We start from the raw sequence: 24,020 nt of genomic DNA on the forward strand, positions 1-24,020 counted from the left end.
ACATATATATATATATATATATATATATACACACACACATATGTGTGTGTGTGTGTGTGTATATATATATAAAACAAAATTGTTTATACCATTTTCAATGAAAATATGATGTATATTTTCATATCATTAAATTTTGTTCTACAACATTTGAGAAGCTGTAAAACATGCACATTTTGAGGATAAATAATATTTTTTAACTATGCAATCAATATCTGAGTGGGTGGGGGTAAAGAATAATATAAAGCTATATAAGGTTACAAACAATCTAAGAACTTCAAAAACCTAAGAGCTTCCCTCTACCCTGTTCCCTAAAAGAAAGACAAACAAAGCTTATTAGAAACCTTTAGTAATTGAAATTAGGGATGTCATCATCCTTTCTTTTCTCATACCAGGGAAAATATACATTCTAACATGAAAAGCAATTCAAGCATACTTTGGTATCTAATAAATTATCTTACCATTCAGAACTAATCTTAGTTGTTCCTTGTCTTCAGCTAAAGGAGCCATGATATGTGAGTTTATATAAGTCTGTGTGTGGTCCACTGTGTAGGGGAAGGGTCATAGGAAACCTAAAGAATTCTAGTAACCCCAACATTATCACTACTAAAAATAACTTTTGAACTGAAGAAAATGTTAAGTACTGGGGTGGAAATCCTGGCAGCTTCCACAAAGAAAAAGCTCAAGTGACAGAAACACCTGAAAATAGAAACTGCAGCAGTTTCCTTCTCACTCCTCAGTCAGCTACTGTCTCCTAAATTGGAGCAAAGACTTCAATCCCTCTCAAGTATTGACAAGCACAGTCATGAGAAGGGCAAAGCCAGATTTTAACAGCTAGCTTTGTAACTAAGATACCCAAAGTAAATGAACCTTGACTATTAGGCATTCACACAACTCTATGGTGTCTGGTGTGACCTGGCATTAACAGTCTTGGGGGATAATACTTAAAAGAGTTAAAGTAAATGAGGGGAGTCTAATTAAAGTAAGTACAACATAATACAGAGCTACTGTCAAAAGCTTGAAACTTTAAAGGTATTGGCGATCATGTGTTTCCCCTTTCTCCTTACCTTACACTAGTAATTCCAAAACTTTTCCTAATGAGAAATTGGCATGGAGGTAAGCTATGTAAGACCTCAAGGCCAGCTGAAAGCAGAGTTTTTTTTTGTTTTTGTTTTGTTTTTTTTTTTTTTAAAGAGAGAGTGAGAGAGGAGAGAGAGAGAGAGAGAGAGAGAGAGAGAGAGAGAATTTTTAATATTTATTTTTTAGTTCTCGGCGGACATAGCATCTTTGTTTGTATGTGGTGCTGAGGATCGAACCCGGGCAGCATGCATGCCAGTCCAACGCGCTACCGCTTGAGCCACATCCCCAGCCCTGAAAGCAGAGTTTTGAGATGACACTTGATTCCCTGCTTCTGCTGGTGTTCCAGCAGTTGGAGTTCCTCTGCTTCTGCTGGTGGGTGGGTGTCTATGTAAAGATACAGGCCTCTGTAGCCAAAAAATGTTGCAGCTAGTAATGATGGGCCATGCCCTCCAGTCTTGCAGCAGACCCCCAGGAGCTCACCACCAATTTCTTCTTGTTTCTGGATTCTTGTCTCATGAATTTGAAGAATGAAATCCACAGACCAGGATGAACAAGTGTAAGGGCAGGGTTTACTGAAGAATAGAAACAGGAACAGAACTCTTGCAGTGCAAGAGGGCACTGGATAGCAGGTTTTCTCCATCTGAGTGTGCTTGTCTAGGGGTTTATATAGCACTTGGTTCAGTGTTATTGGTCCAAACTTAAGCAAATCAGGGTTTGCAAAAGTACTAATGCCACTGGTCCAAAATTATGCTAATTTTAAATCCTATTTGGAAAAGTACTAACACCATTGGTTAGTCTAGAATTCCATTCAGGTTTGCCGTGCTTCCATTTTCTCCCCGCTTCTTGGAAAGCAGGAGGATGAGGTCAGTGAATTGCACATGTTCAGTAGGGGCAGAGGTCCCTAGGAAGCCCCATGGTGCCCAGCAGAGCAGGTGTGTGCACTATTTGGGGTGAGCTGTGGTGGGATGACAGGTCAGTGTGTCTTGGCTTGCCTGTGGCATTGGTCCACCCTGGTTCAGGCCCTCTGCACTTCAAGCCCACGCTGGCATGATAGTCTCTGTGCAGCCATGGCCCACACTTGCTGCCTGCACTCCATCTGACCTGGGCTGCTACTCTACCACTCCACTCCTCCCCTGCTGCTTCTTGGCAGGGACCAATGACTGGCTGCATGGCTTGGCAGCCAGGGAGCCATGTCACTACTAGTCAGTTTAAGACCTATTTACTGGTCACCTGCCATATGTAAGGTCCTGGTGATAGAGCCCATGAATTTGCTATGCTTTGAAGGAAGTGGGAGACAATTTACTGAATGGGACATAAAAGAAAGATCTTGTTTGCAACATATACAACAGTAGTTCATTCACCTTGGGCTGGGGATGTGGCTCAGTGGTAGAGGATTGCCTGGTATGTTTGAAGCCCTGGGTTTGATCCCCAGAACATAAAAAAAAAAAAAAAAAAAACGAGTTCATCTTATTATAGCTCAAAAGTGTAACACTTTGGGCTTCAGATTTTTCCATTTCTTTCTCAATTCAGATCTAGTGCTGTCAGAAGCAAAGATGTAGCTGATGGATTCATAAGACAGATCCCATACCTGAGACTTGGTTAAATTAAATGTTTCAGCAGCCAGTTGGTACTCTTGAGAAAGGTATGTCGCAAAAACACCCTTATCATCAGTCTGTCAATATAAATAAGAATGTTTCAAAATAAGTAAGGAAAATACTTTTTTAAAAATAACTCTCTTCTTTATATTTTCCTATTTACTAAGCTTCTTTAAACAGTCTAAAATAGGAGCCTATAAATGTATATATGTATATCTGTAACTAAAGAGTCTTATTTATACTGGAGCAGTGTTTCAACCTTGGCTGCACATTAAAATCACCCTGGGAGCTTTTAAAACATCCATGACTAAGACTTACCACATAATTTCATAGGACGGGTGCTAGGGTTCAGTATTTTAAAAAAAATTCCCCTAGATATTGTCCAGGACCCTTTCCTACAGACCCAGACCAGAGTCACCCAGGCCCACTGCAGCCTCTCAAGGACCAACCCCCTCTTAACTCCTTTAGTCAGGCATTCTACTCAGGCATTCCCCTCAGGCACTTAAAGCAGCCTAAAAAAAAAAAAAAAGAGAGAGAGAGAGAGAGAGAGAGAGAGAGAAATACTTCATGTAAAACACCTTACACAGATCACAGAAGGATGAGCAATGCTGTACCAAAATCCAAAGTGATGCTGGTCATAAGATGGAACTGTCTGACTTTTGATGTTTGAGGTCAAACAGAGTTCTAGATGGAAGGGGAAAAAAATCTCATTAAAAGCAATAAATAAACTCATACAGTGTTCACCAAGTGGACCCATGAGAAATATTTACAAACCATGCTGGTTTGCAGCAGTTTAATTATTCTTCACAACTGGCCTCTCCTTTTGTGTGATATAAAAATTTATGGGGCTGGGATTGTGGCTCAGCAGTAGAGCGCTCACCGAGCACGGACGAGACCCGGGACGAACCTCAGCACCACATAAAAATAAAAAATAAAAAATAAAAGGCATTGTGTTGTGTCCATCTACACCTAAAAAAAAAATTATAGTTCAACTAATGTAGTTGTGCAGGAAGTATGTGCTACACATATGGCAGCAACTGAACCAGACAAGGAGTTAATACTCTCTTCACAGCCATGTGATTCCCTTTCATTACCAAAATGGAGAGGAAAGAGAAATGTTATAAGCCAGTCATGATGAACAAGACAGGAAATTATGACAGTGGAACAGAAGCGTTTTTGAAGGGCTATTGTAGTTCCTCCTGGTCTTATAGAGTGGAGACCAAAACAAAGATAAGGAAATTTTTTAGCACTGCATGAGAGTTACAGCACTATAGAGAGGCAAAAGTGAGCCACAGACTTTTCCCGTGGCTTCTAAGAAAACTTCTGAACACTCTTACCCAGACCATCCATTCACTGCCTGCTGCTTCTAGGTAAGTTCATCTTAAGAATTACTTGTGCTATTAACAAATTCCTACCTTGAAACACTGTACTTGGCTCCTCAGCCAGAGTAAAACACTTCACTGACTTGACTGCTGGCATCTGCACACTTGGATAAAGAAGCCTCAGTACAGGTCCACTGAGTCCAGGTGATGCTCCCTCACTTAGCTGGGAGCAGAGCTGGGCCACCACACCAAATAAGATCATTATGAAAGAAGTTTCCATTCTCTCTACTTTTGTGGATATTTAAAAGTCTTAGTAAAAAGAAAAAAAATCTCACTATGAATTGCTAAAAACTCTATAAATAGTTTAAAAGTATACATCAAAGGCTTTTTGTAAACTGATCAGTTTGTAAATTTAGCAAATTGACCATTCAGTAAAATGATTTGTAGGTATTCACTTCTTGTCGTCTTCAGAAAGACCTTCCCTGATCATCAAGAAAGTGGTTATCTGATCACTATTTTATCATCCAGTTTAATTTTCTTAATAGAACTTAACAGTGATATTTTCTTATGTATTTGCTTACTATCTTTTCTCCACATGAGTTACTTGAGAAAGAAACCCTGTCTGTTTTGTTTACTGCTCTATTAAAAATTATTTTAAAAATTATTAAAAAATATATTTTTTGAATTTATGACACATGTCAATTTCATAAAAGCTATTTCAAAATCCTGGTGACCCTCAGTCCTTCAAAAAATACTTACTGAGGATTATTGCAGTGAATAGAGAGGGACCCACTGTCATGAAGCTTACATTCTAACAGGAGTTAAAACTCTCACTTAAATGAGGCTCAGAAAACATACATCCAATGATTCTTTGAATTTCTATATGACATTTATAATTTTAGAACAGTACTTTTCCATTTAGGGCTTGCAACCTGGAGGTTGAGGGACAAAGAGCCAGAGGATTGTCTGAGAGACCTGAAACCTAAGCCTTACCTAGTGGGATTTGGTGTTGCCTCACAAAATCTACCAGATTGAAGGATCCTTCCTCAGAGGAGTTGAGAAATGTTCCATGTCCAATTCTGTCAGGAAGTAGATCAAGGAGCATTTGTGTTTCTTTATTTTGGTTTGGAATCTTCAGAAAAGTAAGAAAAAGGGATTAATGATCTCTTTCAGTTGTTCTTACTAATTTTTTTCCTATACTGTATACTCTTGTCCCTCTGTGTGGTTAACATAGGTAGCTTTTTTTTTTTTTTTTCGGTACCACAGGACTTGAACTCAGGGGCACTTGACCACTGAGTTGTATCCCAAGCCCTGTTTTGTATTTTATTTAGAGACAGGGTCTCACTGGGTTGCTTAGCGCCTCATCATTGCTGAGGCTGACTTCATGATCCTCAGTCTCAGCCTCCCAGGCTGCTGTTATAGGCTTGTGCCACTATGCCCAGCACCTTTTTTTTTTCCTGTTCTTTTTTTGGTGCTGAGGTTGAACACAGGGCCAGGTACTCTACTACTGAGCTACATTCACAACCCCTCTTCCTTTTATTTTATTTATTCCTCAATATTATTCTACATTAATTTCAGTAATAACAATAAACTTAAACTTACTACAACCTTACTTTGTGCCATTCCATATCAATTCTTTAAAGCTTATAATATTTTATGATTACAAAGTGTTAAGATGAAGAAATTAAAACTCAGAAAATTTTCAAAAAACAAAACACCTAACTCTGTATGCATATGTGATTTGTGTTATGTCTATATGTTCAAAGATATTCAAAAAAGATTTAGAGAAATATAAAAACAAAACTGTTAACAGCATTAACTTTGAGGAGCAAAACTGAAATGAGAAGGGGACTTTCATTTTAATGTTTTTTCCTTCTGTATTATACTTGCTACACTTGAAATTTCTTCAGATAAATAAAACTTTTGTAGTTAAAAATATAAAGTATTTTTTAAGTTGTTCAAGGGCCTAGAGCTAGTGTATGGTAGAGACTATGGGTAAAACCTAACTCCATCTGATTCCAGGGCCCAGACATTTCTCACACAATGTGCTCATGTTCTACTTTGACAAAGCTCACTACCACAATTACCATTAAAATATCCAGCTGTACTGTTTATCTCCTAGACAGCCCAAAGGCCCCAAAAGGTAAATGATCAGAACATTTTGAAATGAAATGTTACAATTCAAAGGAGCAATAGAAACTACTGTGCAACAGAAACTAAGATGCGTACCTCAGCCAGGTGCATACCACCACACCGAGCCCTTACCATTAATTACATTTAAAAATATTTCATGCACCATGGAGTATTACGCAGCACTAAAAAATGACAAAATCATGGAATTTGCAGGGAAATGGATGGCACTAGAGCAGATTATGCTTAGTGAAGCTAGCCAATCCCTAAAAAATAAATACCAAATGTCTTCTTTGATATAATGAGAGCAACTAAGAACAGAGCAGGGAGGAAGAGCAGGAAGAAAAGATTAACATTAAACAGAGACATGAGGTAGGAGGAAAAGGGAGAGAAAAGAGAAATTGCATGGAAATGGAGGGAGACCCTCATTGTTATACAAAATTACATATAAGAGGTGTATGGGGAATGGGAAAATAAACAAGGAGAGAAATGAATTACAGTAGATGGGGTAGAGAGAGAAGATGGGAGGGGAGGGGGGATAGTAGAGGATAGGAAAGGTAGCAGAATACAATGGTTACTAATAGGGCATTATGTAAAAATGTGGATGTGTAACCGATGTGATTCTGCAATCTGTATTTGGGGTAAAAATGGGAGTTCATAACCCACTTGAATCTAATGTATGAAATATGTTATGTCAAGAGCTTTGTAATGTTTTGAACAACCAATAAAAGAAAAAAGAAAAAAAATAAATAAAAATATTTCATGGAGGGTGTGGTGGTACATGCCTATAATCCCAGCAACTCAGGAGGCTGAGGCAGGAGGATCACAAGTTTAAGGCCAGCCTTATCAACTAAGCAAGGCCCTAAGCAACTCAGTGAGAGCCTGTCTCAAAATTTAAAAAAAGTGGGCCTAGGGATGTGGCTCAGTGATTAAGCACTTGTGGGTTTAATCTCTAGTGCCCAAAATATAAAAATCTACAACTAAAAATATTTCTACATTTCCCCTTCAAAAATGTTTTTCTAAGCCAGGTTTATTTTTACTCACAAATAACTACTATATTCTATTAGAATCTGCCCTCTTTTACTAAAACAATATTATTTACCTCTGAAAGATGCAATGCCAACTTCAGACCTGCTTTTTTAGCTTCTAAAAGAGGTTCCAAGAAATCTTTGGCTTGTCCTATCTTGAAGATAAAAGTTAAAATGAGGATACATAGGAATTCTAGGCAAACTGAGGAACTGGATATTCTGTCCCAACAAATAAATAAATAAAATAATGGCAGACCAATTCATTTGCACATTGTATAGAATACCTACAATGTGCCAGACACTTTGAGAATACAAAGCTGACAAAGGGACAGTCCTTGCCCTCTAAAGCCCAGTATCAGTGAACCTGAGGTCAATGCAGTCAACAAATTTTATTTCTGGAAAGATATCTAAATATGTAGTGCTCAGGAGAACTCACTTGATTCAGAAACATCTTATGATTACTAAAAAACTGTTAAATTAAAACAAGATGTAGAATAGTCCATGTTTAGATAAAGTCATCAGAACCAGTTTCATTGAACACTAATCATTCAGAGGTTTTCAACCAGATGATTTTGCCCTCCAGAAAATATCTGGCACTTGCTGGAGACATTTTGGTTGTCACATGGGAGGTTGCTACTGACATCTACTAGGTATTGGTCAGGGATGCACTAAGCATCCTATAATGCTCAGGACAGCCCCCACAACAAAGAATTATCTGGCCCCAAATGTCAAAACGTCTGCTTAAATCTTTCACTGAAGCAACTCTGGACAACCGTTCTTATCTGGGGATTCTATGAGAATAAATAAGCCCTAATACTCTTAAGACATCCATCCCCTGTACCTAATGAACTAACTTGTCTTTCATGCATATGAGCTGGTAATAGTTATGCACTATCTTTAGAAGAATGGAGAAAATGGTTATATAATGAGGAAAAAAAATTTAATGATGCTTAATTCTTTTACAGAATTTTAGCTGAGAACACCTGCTCTAGACATTCTGGTCATCCAAGGCAGAACAAAGCTTCATTTACAGAGTATATGCTGGACTCTCTGGAGAAGGTAGGATGCTCCATGTTAATGCTTACCCCACTGAATGCTTCTAACATTAAGAGATAAAATATATTTAGAAAAAATAACTTACGGTAGGGTCTCCACTGAGGTCAAGGCCAAGAACTGTATCTTCAGTAGAAAGGAAGAACTCTTCAGCAAGTTTAACAGTCTCCTTGGCTACTGAAGGGCCGCCTCTTCTGTCAATTGCCATCAAATATCTTTAATATGTGAAAAATAGATGAAAATTATAATGATGCAAATGAAAAAGACAACTCTAGTGTGGCTAGATAGGTATAGCAGGCCACATATAATACAAATTACTAGGGAAAATAAAGCTTGCATCTAGACAACATGAAATTTTACTTTCCCAGGGAGAATGAGATGTGAATTCTTAAATAGCATCAAATACCTAGTTAGAACTCTTAATTTGTATCTGAAAATATAAACTATTTGGAACATCTGGATGATAAAATCTTTTTGACTAAAATTAAAACAATCTTTATACTAAAAAAAATCTAGTTAGTGTTCAAATTTCTAATTGTCTCACTTGTTTTATTTATTATTTGATTTTTTACAGTTTTAACAGTTTCTTGATACAGGATTCAAATAAGGTCTACATCTTGAGTTAGTCAATGTATCTCTCTCTCTTTTTTAAAAATCTATAGCCACTCATTCCTCTACTTCCCCCAGTCCCACCCACCTCTTATCTTGCTATTTATTTATTGAAGAAAATCAGGTTGTTCATTTTGTTGGTTATATCCTTTGTTAATATGTTTCTACTGTCTCTTCTATTTCCTATAAACTGATAATTGGATCTAGTCTAGAGGCTTAACCAGAACAGATTCAATTTTTGGCAAGAATAAATAGGTGGTAGTGTGTTCTCAGGAAGGCTTAGATTCATTATTTCATTAGGGTACAAAATTAGTACAAATTCTAATTTAAAAATGTATCAAATATCTGATTCATTCTTCATACATTAGTTGGGATTCTATAGGACTCAAATACCCAAAGAATCCCTGCTAATGTGTTGTGATTTTTCTCCAGCATTTATTAATTTATTTATTCACAAAATAAATTCCTTTAGCATTTGTTCATTTATTTACAAAATTTGGATCAACTATATAGAAAATACAGGGCCTTTTCCTTCACTCAATCTCCTGTACCATTAAGTAACGGTAGAAAATAGTAAAACTAATATTTACATACCATAATGTAATTGACCTCTGATTGCTGGATATTTTAGGATATTTTCTTTTTTGTTATAAATAATACTACAATAAAGTCTTATGCACAAATTAATCTATTTCCTTACAATCCATTTCTAGATCTGTTTTCTTTATGATTCATTACTGATCAGAGCAAAAACCATCAAAAATCTTGATACACACTGCTCTTTTGAGAGATTTTATTAATTACATATGGTATAATAATAACAGCAGTGTATAACTTCACAAACACTAGTTCTATTTTTTTTAACTTCTGAAACAATACTGTAATTCCCTTTTAAGATTACCCAATTAATGAGGTTAAATATTTTATATGATTTCTTTTCTTCATTGTATTTTTGTCTTCTGCTGGGTCTTTCATTGGGCTTTTAGTCTAATTGAGCTTAATTTTTTTAGAGATCTTATAGCCTGAAACTCTTCAGCTACCTTGCCTTCTTTCTTCACTCAAGGACTTACTGAGTCCCTACTATCTGCCTGTTCTTCAAAGTACTGGAGACATAGTGGTAAAGTAAAGACAAAGTCTTTGGCCTCTCTGAACTTAAATGCTGGTGGGCGGGTATATGTACACAAATAACCTGCAAGATAATTCTGTGTCTCTTATAAAGAATGCCATAAAGGAAACAGATGGTGACTAGAGAATTTGTGTGTGTGGTGGGAGGTGTGGGGGGGAAGGGTACTTAAAGTGCTAAGGAAGGTGCTTCTGAGGAAGTGACAACCAAATTGAGACCTGAAGATAATGTGAAAAAGCCTGCTGTACAAGGATATGGTGGAAGGTGAAAATGGCAGGAAGTACACGGTGCTAAGTGGGATAGTTTTGGCCTATTTTAGGAACAGAGCATAGATCAGTGTGTAGTAATTGAGGATAAATGGTCTAGATAAGCTGTAAAAGTAACAGATGCAGTAAGACCACAGGGACCATGGGGGCCATGGTAAAAAGTCCAAATCAGCTTAACAGCACTGAGAAGCCATATTCCACTTAAGTAAAAATACTCAGAATTTTATTGCCAGATGACTAAATTCAGAATTTTAGTCTTATCTTAAACAATAAAGGTCTTGATTTTATTTTTTTTCTCTTATAGGTAGAAATCAGTTAATGGACAAATTTTTTAAAATCTATTACATCTATGATCAAAATATAAAAACTTCAGATTCTAGTGTTTTTTGTTTGTTTGTTTGTTTTAATGGCTAACTACTAAGGTACAATCTTCTTACCTAACATCAATGTCTAAATTTTCTTGTTTAGACTGTTTTATACCCTCAAGTATGGATTCCACATAAGTCTTTTTAGTCATTCCTGAAAAGAACACACAGGAAACATACATAAAGAGATCATCAACTATTTCATCTTTCAACTTTAGCATCCCTATATGAACAATTACATTTTTACTTCATGCTATAACAGAGCATGGTTAAAGCCTTTATGGGTACATTTTAGTAAATGATAATTGTAATTTAACAAACTTGAAAAAAAAAAAGTAATGTAGAAAAACGAAAGAGAAAAAACATGGCACTATTGGGAAGTGGTGGAACCTCAGGAGGTAGGGCCTACTTGAAGGAAGTAGGTCACTAAGGGCTAAGACCCTGGGGGACATACTGGGACCCTGCTTTCCCTCTCTCTTCCCACATGTCAGTTACCAGGAGGTGAGCAGTTCTGCTCCATCATGTGCTCCCCACCATAATATTCCGGCTCACTGGCCCTAGTGCTACAGGCCTTCAGTGAGGCAGAAAGGTCCCCATGAAAATAGAGAACAATAGTATAAAAGTTAGTGCTCATACTCCCAACTTCTAAACACATGAATGATTAAAGTACATCGGAAAATGGATAGTATGTTCACTGAGAAGTAATTGAATTCTACCAGTATCATTTTCTCTTCTAGGTGTGCTCCTCAGTTCCAGGTACTTGACACCATCATCTGCAAATTCTTTAATGACATCTTTTGTGACCTAATAATAAAGGCAATGTACACAACATTACTAATGTTAGAGCTATGGTCACAGTGGAAGTGCCAAGTGGCACAGCTTTATTTCATTTATTAAATCTGATTTGTGACCAGGCATGGTGGCATACACCTTTAATCCCAGCAGCTCAGGAGGCTGAGGCAGGAGGATCACAGGTTCAAAGTCAGCCTCAGCAATTTAGCAAAGCTGTAAACAACCTAGTAAGACCCTGTCTCAAAATAAAAAATAAAATAAAATAAAAAGGGCTGTGGATAGTGGCTCAATGGCTACGCACCCATGGATTCAGTCCCTGGTACCAAAAAAAAAAAAAAAAAAAAATTTGTATTTACAAGAAATGTTGGAAGTTTCCCACATGGTCACATCCCTGATAGAAACCATGACAAAGCTGCAACATTTCCCATCATCCCTTTCATTCCCACATTAAATCCAAATCTGTATATCATCCGCATTCTCCTGTGCTTTTAACCATTCCTCTATTTCCAGTGTTCCTAATAGCAAACTGATAAAAACAAAGAAATAAGGCAAAACCAACTGGAATCATCCATGTGTGTATAGTGCTAAGAAATGTACATATAGAAATAAAGAGCTAAAATGATTGCTGGTGTAATGACTGGGCATTACTAATCTGCTATATAGAGTCATGGTTTAAGGTTCTTGTCACATCACACAACTAAACTTGGTCAGGGTCACTCCAAGTGAATTTGGGGAATAAATAAAGACACAGACACAGAAAGTACCTTTTCTTTGGGTTCAGTGACTGCTCCTCAGCCACAGCTCCCATAAGGGGGGGGCAAGGCAGGCAATAAAGAGAGCACGTACTGAACCCTTTTATTGGGGATAAGCCATTTAAATGAGGCAAGGGGACCAGTTTCGGGGGTTGAGTCTTGCTTAGGGTTTCAGGGGGTTGATTTGTGATGTCTTGCTGTCAGAAGGTTGCCTGACATCTAAGAAGGTCACGCCCATCTCATGGGCTGTGTAAGGATCATAGGCAGAAGGAGCAAAAAGACGGATACGTCACCCGCCCAAACAGAGGAGCAACATCGGTTCAGTCCATCCTGTGCACTCAATGCTCATAGTTCACACACACACACACACACACACACAGCCCATGGCTGGCTTGCCACATCTCCCCACTCTCATCACTCAAAGCTAAGGGGCACTCGGTTCCCATGTGGCAGCTCCTGACAGGTTCTCATTCTGGTTTGTTTTTTTTTTTTTTTTTTGGTGCTGAGGATCAAATCCAGGACCTTACATATGCCAAGCAACTTTTTCACTGAACCATGCCCCAGCTCCATGTTATTTGGGGATGAGTTGTATTTTTCAATAAATTCTGGCAGGGTTAAATTTTCCCCAGAAATATTTAGGAAAATTCCCATTAGGCAAAGAAAGTAGGTGATAACTAAAAGCAAAATGGTATCTAATACTGTACCAATTTTAACAACCCAAAACTTACTAAAACATTTTCCTTTTCTACCATCAATCCTAAGAAAAATCTAATCTAGGTGAAAATAGACCAGGTTGAGGATGCTATGACAGCCTGTCCTAGTTAGCCTTTCAATTGGTTTTCTAATCTTAATCTGCTTTGACTATGTGCACATAAACATACAAGTCTAGAATCCTGACAAAGGAACAGAGTTAATGTAAATGGATGGATAGTTCAAATTCAGCAGGAGGTCTGGAAAACCAAACCCAGCTTAAAATAATACTATAGCATTCAAAATCATGGGACACTCCTATATCATGTAAGATACTCCTGCTACCTCCACTACTGGGCATGACCCTGCAGCCTCCACCTTCATTGCTGGCACCTGGCCCTGTGATTGCTCCCCTAGAACCTCCATCTTGCTGCCAGTGTCACCACCAAAAGTATGGGTCTCATCTTTGCAAACTGGATCTTATCACTACCCTAGAACTGAATAGACCAGAGGAACCAACTCATCCTACCCCAGCTAACTTGAGACTAACATAGAAATCTGTTAGAGAATGAAGAGTTGGGCTGAATGAGGGTTTGAAATACCAGTCCTTTCCAGTGACTAAAGTGATCATATCCACTATCCAAAGCCCTCCTTTTCTGAGTTTTTTGTTTTTTTTTTTGTTTTTTTTTTTTTTGGTGGGAGTGGGTACTGAGGATTAAATTTAGGGACACTCACCCATTGAGCCACATCCCCAGTCCTGTTTTGTATTTTATTAGAGACAGGGTCTCACTGAGTTACTTAGTGCCTAGCTTTTGCTGAGGCTGGCTTTGAACTCTCAATCCTCCTACTTTACCCTCTGGAACCACTGGGATTACAGGCATGCACCACCGCATCCAGCTCTGATAATTTTGGTATATATGAAAACAAATGGTTAATGTAAATGTTGCTGGCAGGTCTGGGATAAGAACAAAGTGGAGAAGATTTATCAAGACCCAGTGAGGCCTGTGGAATCATTCCTAACCCACATCCAAGAAACCTGCCCTGGGACCCACATTTTATCTGCCAGGTTTAGCTCCTTCTGTTCCTTGCCATAGGTACTGAGGGCAACTCTTCTCTGTTTTGGGCTTTCCCCTCCTCTGGACTGAGAATATCTTTTCCAGTCCTTTTTCCAGATAAAAGTACATCACAATTTGTTAAGTTCCTAAATTGGAAAGCACATGGGTTCTGGAATCAGTTAGACAGTTCTGCCACTTACTCTCTGTGTGAGACCTTGAACAAGTTCCATTTAACCTCTTTTTTGTGGGGATGGGGGGTAGTGCTAGGGATTGAACCCAGAGTTCTGTCTAAGCAAAGTGTGTACTCTACCACTGAACTACACCTTCAATCCCCATTTAAGTCCATTTTTTCACCTGCAACAAGGGAACAATAAAAATACTATTTAGAGAGAAACACTGAGTGTAGTATCTGGCACACTTAATAACGAATACATTTTCAGGCTACATTCCAATCCTCTCTTTGACATTCAAAGTCAAAGGTCACTTTGGCTATAGTTTTAAGTGAATTCCCCCACTCAGTGCCACATTTACAAGCAAAATGTTTTCTTGGTATATCTAAAATGAACAAATAAAAAATGTTTTTGAAAAAACAAAATGTCATCTTGGTCAGATCAATGATACATAAGCCAGTCTTCCGTATAAGACCATGACGCTTCGGATAAGAGAACACAGTGGTGTCCTTTAGTCCATCATCCCCTGAGAGGGCACAATTTCTCTAAGGATTAATCACCCAATCCCTAAGTACTTCATAAACTTCACTGTCCACCCAGACAATTAAAAATCTCCTCTAGAATACAGATAAGTCTTACCAAAGACATGGCTATGTGAGGTCAAATATTTCATATGATATATTATATATGGAAAACAGGACCAAATTTTCTCCTCCATGGTGATCTTGGTTCTTTCCTTATATCTTTTACATTAAACAGTTTTTTTAATTTTTTAAACATTAAGTCTTAGGAAAATGTCTTAAAACTGGTTTTAAAAAGAATTGCTACAGGTGCTAGGGTTGCGGCTCAGTGGTAGAGCACTCACCTAGTGCAGGTGAGGTAATGGGTTCGATCCTCAGCACCACATAAAGATGGATAAATAAAGGTATTTTGTCCATCTACAACTTAAAATATTTTTTAAAAAGAATTGCTATAAAAAAAGAAAACATTTGTCACACTCTTTTTCTTTTGCAGGCGAGTGTACCAGGGCTTAAACTCAGGGACACTCAACCACTGAGCCACATCCCCAGCTCTATTTTGTATTTTATTGAGACAGGGTCTCACTAAGTTGTTTAGAGCCTCACTTTTGCTGAGGCTGGCTTTGAACTCACAATCCTCCTGCCTTAGCTTCCCAAGCCACTGGGATTACAGGCATGCACCATTGCACCTGGCTCATCAGACTCTTGAAAGCAAAAGGTCATTTTCAACAACAGAAAAGCATAAATTAGTCAATAATTTTTAAACCATTCTAAAACCATAACTTGTAACTCATTCTAAAAATTCTTTCATGTCTCACCATTAGAATATCTTCAGGGCTAGTAGTAAGTTGATGAATAATTTGAAACATCTTGAAACACCTGCAATATGAAAAGTTTTGACATGGTAGTCACAAAAAACTTGTCACTCAAGAGAAACTCCCTAAGCTGAATTAATAAATAGATTTTAGGCTAGTAGTAAGTAAATATTTAGGTTTACAAAGAACCACAGAATAGGTTTTTCAAAAATTATATCTGGAAAGATAATCAAATGACTGAAAATAAAACCTTATTATCTAACCCTGCCTCTTCTGCCAGTATCAGCAAATGGAAAAAATCAATACACCTTTACTTCAAGTCTAAAGAATATTCTAATATATCATAATTCATAAATAACACAAATCATTAAAAATACTGTCAATAGTCTGACAGTTGGAAAATGTTGTTAAGTTATATTCTCCATGCCAGATGATCACCCTCTTTCTTTTAACTACTAAAATCTGAAGTCTTATATAGTATATTAAATTACTACAATCTCAAAATACTGATTTTAAAAAAGCCAGGCACAGTGGCACTTGACTTCAATCCCATTGTTTTGGGAGGCTGATGCAGGAGGATCATAGTTCAAAGCCAGCTTCAGCAACTTATTGAGGCCCTGAGTAACTCAGTGCGACCCTGTCTCTAAATAAAAAATACAAAAACAGTCTGAGGGGCTGGGGATGTGGCTCAATGGTTCAGTGCCTGTGGGTTCAATCCCCAGTACCAAAATGGGAAAAAAAAAAAAAAAAAGAAAGAAAGAAAGTATTTCCACAACTCCCCAAACTCACTCTTCTAGAGTTCTTTTCTTTCCCTTGTCAATCATAGTCATATGATCATGGATTTTAAGATTTGGCTTCTTGGCTATTAATTTCCTCATGGTATTAGAACTAATGGATCCATTTAAGTGGGCATGAAGTTCCTAAAACAAGAGAATACAATCAGTAAGATCTTATATCAAGCAAACTGACTATTAGAGTGAGTTACATAACTTGTAAAATTTACAGATTCTACCCATAAAATTTACTTTTGTTTTGTGGAAAGAAACAAAATAAAAGTCATTGTAATGAGTAACCATTCAAGAATTCTCACCACTTTTGGCAATTCTGTGTAAAAGTTGGTCTTCCATGGCTGCTGTTGTTCTTCTACCTCCATGATTTTAGCAGGGAAAATGAATAATTCTTCTCCACTCTTATTCTTGATTTGAATAATACACTGTATTTCAGCAAATAAATTCTGTGGTCCTAGATTTTCTTCAGAATGCTTTACTTCCATGCATTTTTATAATACTGACTCGATATGTAGCTCTGGGCTCAATTTCACCTATTTTAACAAATGTGAATATTTTCAGATGCTGACATATAAGCAAATAAATAGAATAAGTAGAATTTTTCTTTAAAAGGTAAAAGCCCCTACAAAAGTAACTTAAATGAGGTAGAGAAGTGATTAGTAAGCAGTAATTAACAAACAAAAAATAGGAAAAGGCCTCAAGCTAATAAGAGGTATATTAAAACCTGAAATTGAATAATATGTTCCTTACCTATTAGCACTTTCTATAAAATTACTTCAAATATTAGAAATTGTGTAAGACCTATTTCAAGTAAAAGTAAAAATAAATTTGTATTTTTTTGGTACTGGGGATTGAACCAGGGCACTCAACTATGGAGCCACATCCCCAGCCCTATTTTGTATTTTATTTAGACATAGGGTCTCACTGAGTTGCTTAGGGCCTCGGCAAGTTGCTGAGACTGGCTTTGAACTTGTGCTGTCTCAGCCTCCGAGCCACTGGAATTACAGGTGTGCACCACTGTGCCTGGCAAATTTGTATTTTTGATTGTTTAAAAAATATAAAGGGGGCTGGGTATGATTTTATAGCTCAGTTGGTAAAGTACTTGCCTCGCATGCACAAGGCCCTGCATTCAAACCCCAACATCACCACAAAAAAAAATTTATATATATATATATATATATATATATCTCAGAGGTGCTGATATCAAATAGACTGATACCAGATAGACTTTTACCAGTGCTGCATTCTAATAATTGTATAACCATGTCACTTATGCCTCATGACTTCAGTTTCCTTTTTGTAAAAATGGGAAAAAAGTAGAGTAGCTCTAAGGATTAATAAGGTAAATTGTTTCATTAAAGTGCAAAATCATACCTACTCTTGCATAGGAAAAGTCAACTTACCATAAATTGACTTACAGGTTGAATATCCCTTACCCAAAATGCTTGGAAACAGAATTGTTTTAGATTTTGGAATGTTTGTTTCATATACATGTTTCACATAGGGTCTAGAGGTAATTTTACACAATATTTAATAATTTTTTACATGAAACAGTTTCATGGTGTGAAATTTTCTACTTGTAGCATGATCAGTGCTCAAAAAGTTTTAGATATTGGGCATTTCAGATTTCAGATTAGGAAAGCTCAACAGGTATAAAGTAAATGTTAATCAAAATATCCCCCACAAAAAAAAAAAAATTCCTAGGACTGGGGTTGTGGCTCAGTGGTAGAGTGCCTGCCTAGCACATGTAAGGCCCTGGGTTTGATCCTCAGCACCATATAAAAAAATAAATAAATAAAATAAAGTTATTATATTCAGCAACTAAAAATGTTTTTAAAAATTCCTAAAAAATTATTTTAAAATTCATGTGGAAAACTTAACTTATAAAAGTAACCAGAAAAAAATTATGAATCCCAGAAGAATAATACTCAATGTTGGTAAAAGTATGAATAAAAAGTCTAGTGGGTAAAGAATTTGCTATAGTCTTTTTAAGAAATAATTTGGCAATATCTGTCAATGTAAAAAAAATCCACATTTTTTTTTTTTAAGAGAGAGTGAGAGAGAGATTTTTTAATATTTATTTATTTTTTTTTTTTTAGTTCTCGGCGGACACAACATCTTTGTTGGTATGTGGTGCTGAGGATCGAACCCGGGCCGCACGCATTCCAGGCGAGCGCGCTACCGCTTGAGCCACATCCCCAGCCCTAAAATCCACATATTTTTGACCCATTAATTCCACTAATAGGAATTTATCCTATAATAAGATATGTACAAGTATTTTATTATAGAATTGTTAATAGCAGGAAAAAACTAGAACTAACCCAAATCATAGTTTTGCTCCATTTTCTTCTTGCATATTTTTCTTGCTCTGCTCTTTGCAAAAAAAAAGTAGTGTTTTAAACATGGCATCTATTTTACTAACTTGTCATTAAATAAATTTGTTTCTACCAAGCTAGATTTTTTTTCCCCAAAGTCCTTCAATTATTCTTTTTCTTTCCCAACTGGCCTGAATCAACACTGAGATACCTCAAGAGCAACACTTACGCCCCTCATTTTAGAGATGAGGCTCCAAAGAACCAGAAGCCTTAGGTGAGTCCTTTTTCACAATCTCTTCAGAGGCAATTCTAAACTCAAGTGTTCCACCAGATCCAACCAGCTTACACTAAACTGCCACCAACTCTACAGAGAAAATAGAAAACATTAAGTATGAATTCCTTCTATTTTTCTCTGCCTTAATCTCTTCTAAACTTATCTTTAGCCATATTCTTTTGAGTCAGAGAAAAATGCTAATGTGTTCTGGGTCCCACTTCTTCCTATCTATTCCAAGTTGTTACTCCGCCAATGAGTTATCCTCTCATTTTTCAATTTCTTCAACTTGTCCCTCTCTGATAGCTGATTTCCTTCAGGGGAACAACATGCATATGCAGCATGTATTTGCTTCCACCTGAAAACAGAAGGGGGGGGGGAGGACTCAACTTTTATCTCACTTTCTTCATTAGCTACTACTGCTGTTTTCTCCTGCTGAATTAAGCTCCTTGAAAGCATAATTTAGCCTAGATGCCTCCATTAACTTATCTCTTATTCACTGAAACATGGATTCTGCCCTGATTGTTGCACAAAAACTGTTTCTCCCTAAGGTCATTTATGAGCTCTTAAGCACCAGAGCTAAATTATATTTTTCAATTATCAAATCTTCATCCTGATCTAAGCTTTTTCTTGACTCTAGTATGCAAATGAGCTGGACTCCAAAACTCATGCTCTTAACCATTATGTGCTACTGCTTGGAGTTAAATATACTGAAATCCATCCTGATTTCCTTCTCTATTTCAGCCTGTCATAAAATTAATAAATTATAAATCTCCTCAATACTTCTGAAAGCAGTTTCTTATTGGTGACTGCTAAGCATCCAATTTGGAAACTTTATTTTAAAATATAACCTGGATTTCCTCCTTAAAAGCAGGCTTATAACATGTTACAGGAAATAATCATCTCTCTTCCACGACCTTTCACGGACATACTCAATATCACTTTAGAGTTACAGAATTTCGGAAGTGAAGGGGAGTAACATTTTATAGATGAGAAACAGAGGGTGAGTCTTTTACTCATTCTTAACCTAGCACAAGGAATACAAGGTAATCAATAGTATATATCTGTGGGGGGCAGTTATAAATATTTACAAATTATCTGTAAAGGTCTGTTTCTGCACTTTCCATATGGCCCGATTTTAGATTTTAAACAGGCTCTCTTTTGTACGACGAAAGCACTAAATAAATTCGCAACTATCATTAGCATCCAAGAAACAACTTCTTCTTGCCCTCCAAAGTCCGTGGTGCTGACCCTTCTTCGCCCCTACTAAATCCTTCCTTCGCCATCCAAGGAAATCAGGTCGTCAGTTCCCACACTCACCTCTGAGAGATGTCTCAACTATTAGGGCCCAGGTAGTTTCCCCTCTGACTGAAAGACTGGGAGAAAGGTGACAACCCGCTCTCCCCTACACACGCTGTCACTGAGGTAGCAGGGTGTCTTCTTGAGGAAACGTAATTCGGATAATTAAAGAAAGGTCTTTCACATTTGAACTCTAAGACAAGTAACACCCTCCTCAATCCTGATTGGAGAGCTGCACTCTTCCCGGAAGTGACGTAACTCGTACATGAGGGGGGTGACCTGGAGGAGGGGTAGTTTTCGGTACCGAGGGGCGTGAGATCTGTACTAAAGAACAGCGGAGCGGTTCACGAGTGTGACGGAAACCGTTCCTGAGTTTCTCCTGACCATGGGCCCGCGGAGCCGGGAGCGGCGGGCAGGAGCAGTACAGAGTACCAATGACAGCAGCGCTCTCAGCAAGAGTTCCCTAGCCGCGCGTGGGTACGTGCAGGACGCCTTCGTCGCGCTGTTGGTTCCGGGGACCGCGCGCCGCGCGCCGCTTATTCACAGAGGTTACTACGTCCGTGCGCGCGCTGTGCGGCACTGTGTACACGCCTTTCTGAGGCGAGCGCGCGCGTACCCTGAGGCGCCTCGCTCGCAGATCTTGTCTTTGGGCGCGGGTTCTGACTCGCTGTATTTCTGCCTCAAAACTGAAGGCCTCCTGGCCAGGGCTGCAGTGTGGGAAGTGGATTTCCCGGATGTGGCGCGGCGCAAAGCCGAGAGAATTGCAGAGACACCGGAACTGTGCGCGTTAACTGGGCCTTTCCAGAGGGGCAGTCCCGCGTCGGTGCTGTGCTTTGAGAGCTTGGACTACCACATCCTGGGCTTGGACCTAAGGCAGCTCCAGGAATTGGATGAGGCCCTGGCCTCCGTGGGCTTGGACGTGACCACACCCACTCTGCTCCTGGCCGAGGCGGTGCTGACCTACCTCGAGCCGGTTAGTGCTGCCTCCCTCATTGCCTGGGCAGCCCGGCGTTTTCCTGATGCCCTTTTTGTGGTCTATGAGCAAATGAAGCCTCAAGATGCATTTGGGCAGTTCATGCTGCAACACTTTCAGCAGCTGAATTCTCCCCTTCATGGCCTGGACAGCTTTCCAGACGTGGAGGCCCAGCGGTGCCGCTTCCTTCAAGCTGGCTGGACTGCCTGTAGTGCCATGGACATGAATGAATTCTATCACTGCTTTCTCCCTGCAGAGGAACGCTGGCGGATAGAAAATCTTGAACCCTTTGATGAGTTTGAGGAGTGGCATCTTAAGTGTGCCCACTACTTCGTTTTGGCAGCCTCTAGGGGAGACACCCTGTCCCAGACTCTGGTGTTTCCACCCGCAGAGGTATTTCCTCGAGTAGATCCTGCTTCACCTTCAGGAGTCTTCCATGCCAGAATAGTCACTAATGACAATCAGGGCTCAACGCTTAAAACATTCGGCCATGCCTCTGTCCTCCTGAGCTCTGGCATTATTCTCAGTGCAGGAGGATTTGGAGAACAGGAGAGGCGGCACTGCAGAGTGAAAAAGTTTCACTTGCTGTCAAGAAATAGTGACTCTGAATGGAAAGGCTTCCATATAGACAGTTGGGGGACAGGAACCCAGTGGGATGGACGTCTTTATCACACCATGACAAGACTTTCAGATACTCAGGTTTTGGTTCTGGGAGGAAGACTGTCCCCAGTAAATCCAGCCTTGAGCCCTCTACAGATTCATTTATTTAAAAATGAAGATAATAGCACTGAGAGCCTGAATGTGACAGTAACAAGGGCTGGTCCAGGAAATTTCACTTTGTCTTGTTGGCGGCATTCAACAACTGAAGTGTCCTATAAGAATCAGAAATATTTGTTTGTATATGGGGGTCGAAGTGTGCTAGAACCTGTACTAAGTGACTGGCATTTCTTGCATGTAGGGACAATGACTTCGGTCAAGATCCCGGTGGAAGGGGAAGCACCTGAAGCTAGGCATTCCCACAGTGCCTGCAGTTGGCAAGGGGGAGCCCTTATTGCTGGAGGTCTTGGGGCTTCTGAGGAGCCATTGAACTCTGTACTCTTTCTGAGGCCAATCTCTTGTGGATTTCTCTGGGAATCAATAGATATCCAGCCTCCTATTACCCCAAGGTACTCCCACACAGCTCATGTACTCAATGAAAAGCTTCTACTGGTAGGAGGGATCTGGATTCATTCTTCCTTAGTCCCGGGAGTGACTGTTGTCAATTTGACTACAGGATTGAGCTCTGAGTATCAGATTGACACAACATGTGTGCCGCGGCCATTAATGTTACACAACCATACTAGCATCCTCCTTCCTGAAGAGCAACAGCTCTTGCTCCTTGGAGGTGGGGGTAATTGCTTTTCCTTTGGTACTTATTTCAACCCCCATACAGTGACATTAGATCTTTCTTCCTTAAGTGTTGGGCAGTAAAGACTATGGACTCTTAATCTATTCATGACTCACTAAAGTAGACAATATAGGTTTCTACAAATTAGACTTGAATCTGACTATAGATGTTGCTACTCCTTCCTCCTTCCTCTTTGTTTTCCTCCTTAGCCCTATTAAGTGAAGAAAGTGAAAAAAGGTATTAAGATACATACCAACAATCAGACAAATGATACCAAAAAAAAAAATATATATATATATATATATATAAAACAACCATACAGTCCCAGAGTAAGGGCCTTTGCATTCATGTCCAGTTTATTGAACTTCTACGAATCTTCAAATCTTAGTTTAGCCATTTATTGACTTACAGTGGCTTTTATACTAAGATAAATACAAAATTTCCTATACCTAGGCTTTGTGACTTGAGAATGTACCTTAGAAAAAGTTGCACACAGATTCTTGGTAGAATACGAGTTGAATATAGTCAGAGGAATACGGGGAACATGGTATTAACCTAATTCTTTGTGTATGAAATCTAAGTGAATATAAAGTTTGATTAAGGTATTGTGCTTTTAAGTGCCACTCAATTCAGCTTTAACAAGAAATGTTGTATGACTATTGAAAACCATGTTTTGATTATTTTTTACTACTTGTTTTATATTTATTTAGATTTATAAGTGCCAATAAACCAGATATTTGATGCCTCAATTCCTAATGTACATGGTATAATAATGTTTTATTCCAGATCTACTCTACCTTACACTATCTATCCATCCCTATGTTCTGTGTCCACTTTACCTTGATGGACTGCATCAATCAATTCTCTTGTCCTCTAGTTTTTTATTGATTCCTGTTAGTCAGAGACACTAAAAGAGGGGAATAGGGGCAGAAAGACTGAATCAGGTATTCCCAGCCCTTCCCCTGCCACTCTACAGATTGGTGGTAGCAACATTCTTCAAAGGCTAAAATTTTATCATACTATAGTCCCGTGCTATAAGATAGTGCTCTAATTCTGCATTGCTACAAATGTCAGAAGTTGATCATTTTCCTTAACCTCTTCAGGCTTAGGAATTGTAATGGCTCTTTGTTAGATCTGAGCTACACTGTCCAATATAGTAGCTATTAGTAACACGTAGCTATTTAATCAAATTCAGATTGACACAACATGTGTCATCTTCATAATTCCTCTCTTCCTTAGGGTCTTCTTAGAAGAAACGTTCACAGAGCTGTCTCCCCTCTCCAAGGTTATGCCCTAGGGAGATTTTTGTTTTTCTTTGTCATTCAGTGAAGGAATTAAAGTGCATTGGACTTATTTCTCAATTTCTCAATACTAGCTTCTGCCATATAATAAAAATGAGAAATTTGAGGTGGGCAAGCATGCGTGAGGCACTGGGTTTGATCCCAGCACTACATAAAAATAAATAAAATAAATGCTCCTTTTTTTTATCCATTCATCCATGAAGGACATCTAGGTTGGCTCCACAGTCTAGCTATTGTGAATTGTGCTGCTGTAAACATTGATGTGGCTGTGTCCCTGTAGTATGCCGTTTTTAGGTCTTTTGAGTATAGTCGGAGAAGAGGAATAG

The 24,020-nt window shown here is 38.5% G+C and overlaps 2 protein-coding genes across 7 annotated transcripts in view; one reads left to right on the forward strand and one right to left on the reverse strand.

Moving 5' to 3' along the window:
- The window catches only part of MAPDA (N6-Methyl-AMP deaminase), a 30,972-nt gene extending 10,747 nt beyond the window's left edge, over window positions 1-20,225 (reverse strand). The window contains exons 1-13 of one of the 6 annotated variants that reach the window (XM_081292090.1): window positions 20,055-20,225; window positions 18,693-18,827; window positions 16,451-16,681; window positions 16,150-16,280; window positions 15,364-15,424; window positions 11,285-11,372; window positions 10,641-10,722; window positions 8,294-8,420; window positions 7,227-7,307; window positions 4,988-5,126; window positions 3,256-3,356; window positions 2,666-2,749; window positions 1,375-1,649 (exon numbers count right to left, since the gene is read on the reverse strand). In XM_081292090.1, the coding sequence (XP_081148216.1) occupies window positions 1,647-1,649; window positions 2,666-2,749; window positions 3,256-3,356; window positions 4,988-5,126; window positions 7,227-7,307; window positions 8,294-8,420; window positions 10,641-10,722; window positions 11,285-11,372; window positions 15,364-15,424; window positions 16,150-16,280; window positions 16,451-16,633 (1,080 nt within the window). In that variant the 5' untranslated portion in view covers window positions 16,634-16,681; window positions 18,693-18,827; window positions 20,055-20,225 and the 3' untranslated portion in view covers window positions 1,375-1,646. Of the gene's footprint in view, window positions 1-1,374; window positions 2,750-3,250; window positions 3,357-4,987; window positions 5,127-7,226; window positions 7,308-8,293; window positions 8,421-10,640; window positions 10,723-11,284; window positions 11,373-15,363; window positions 15,425-16,149; window positions 16,281-16,450; window positions 16,682-18,692; window positions 18,828-20,054 lie in introns of those variants that run through there. The other 5 variants (XM_081292092.1, XM_081292089.1, XM_081292087.1 and 2 more) reach the window with 5 other exon arrangements.
- A 94-nt stretch (window positions 20,226-20,319) lies between these two features.
- On the forward strand, window positions 20,320-23,801 carry LCMT2 (leucine carboxyl methyltransferase 2). Its single transcript, XM_081292256.1, has one exon. The coding sequence runs from the start codon at window positions 20,419-20,421 to the stop codon at window positions 22,474-22,476; it is 2,058 nt and encodes a 685-aa protein (XP_081148382.1). The 5' UTR covers window positions 20,320-20,418; the 3' UTR covers window positions 22,477-23,801.
- The last annotated feature ends 219 nt before the right edge of the window (window positions 23,802-24,020 follow it).

The sequence above is a fragment of the Spermophilus citellus genome (assembly GCF_964194105.1).
Source record: "Spermophilus citellus genome assembly, chromosome: 4".
Classification (NCBI taxonomy): Eukaryota; Metazoa; Chordata; class Mammalia; order Rodentia; family Sciuridae; genus Spermophilus; species Spermophilus citellus.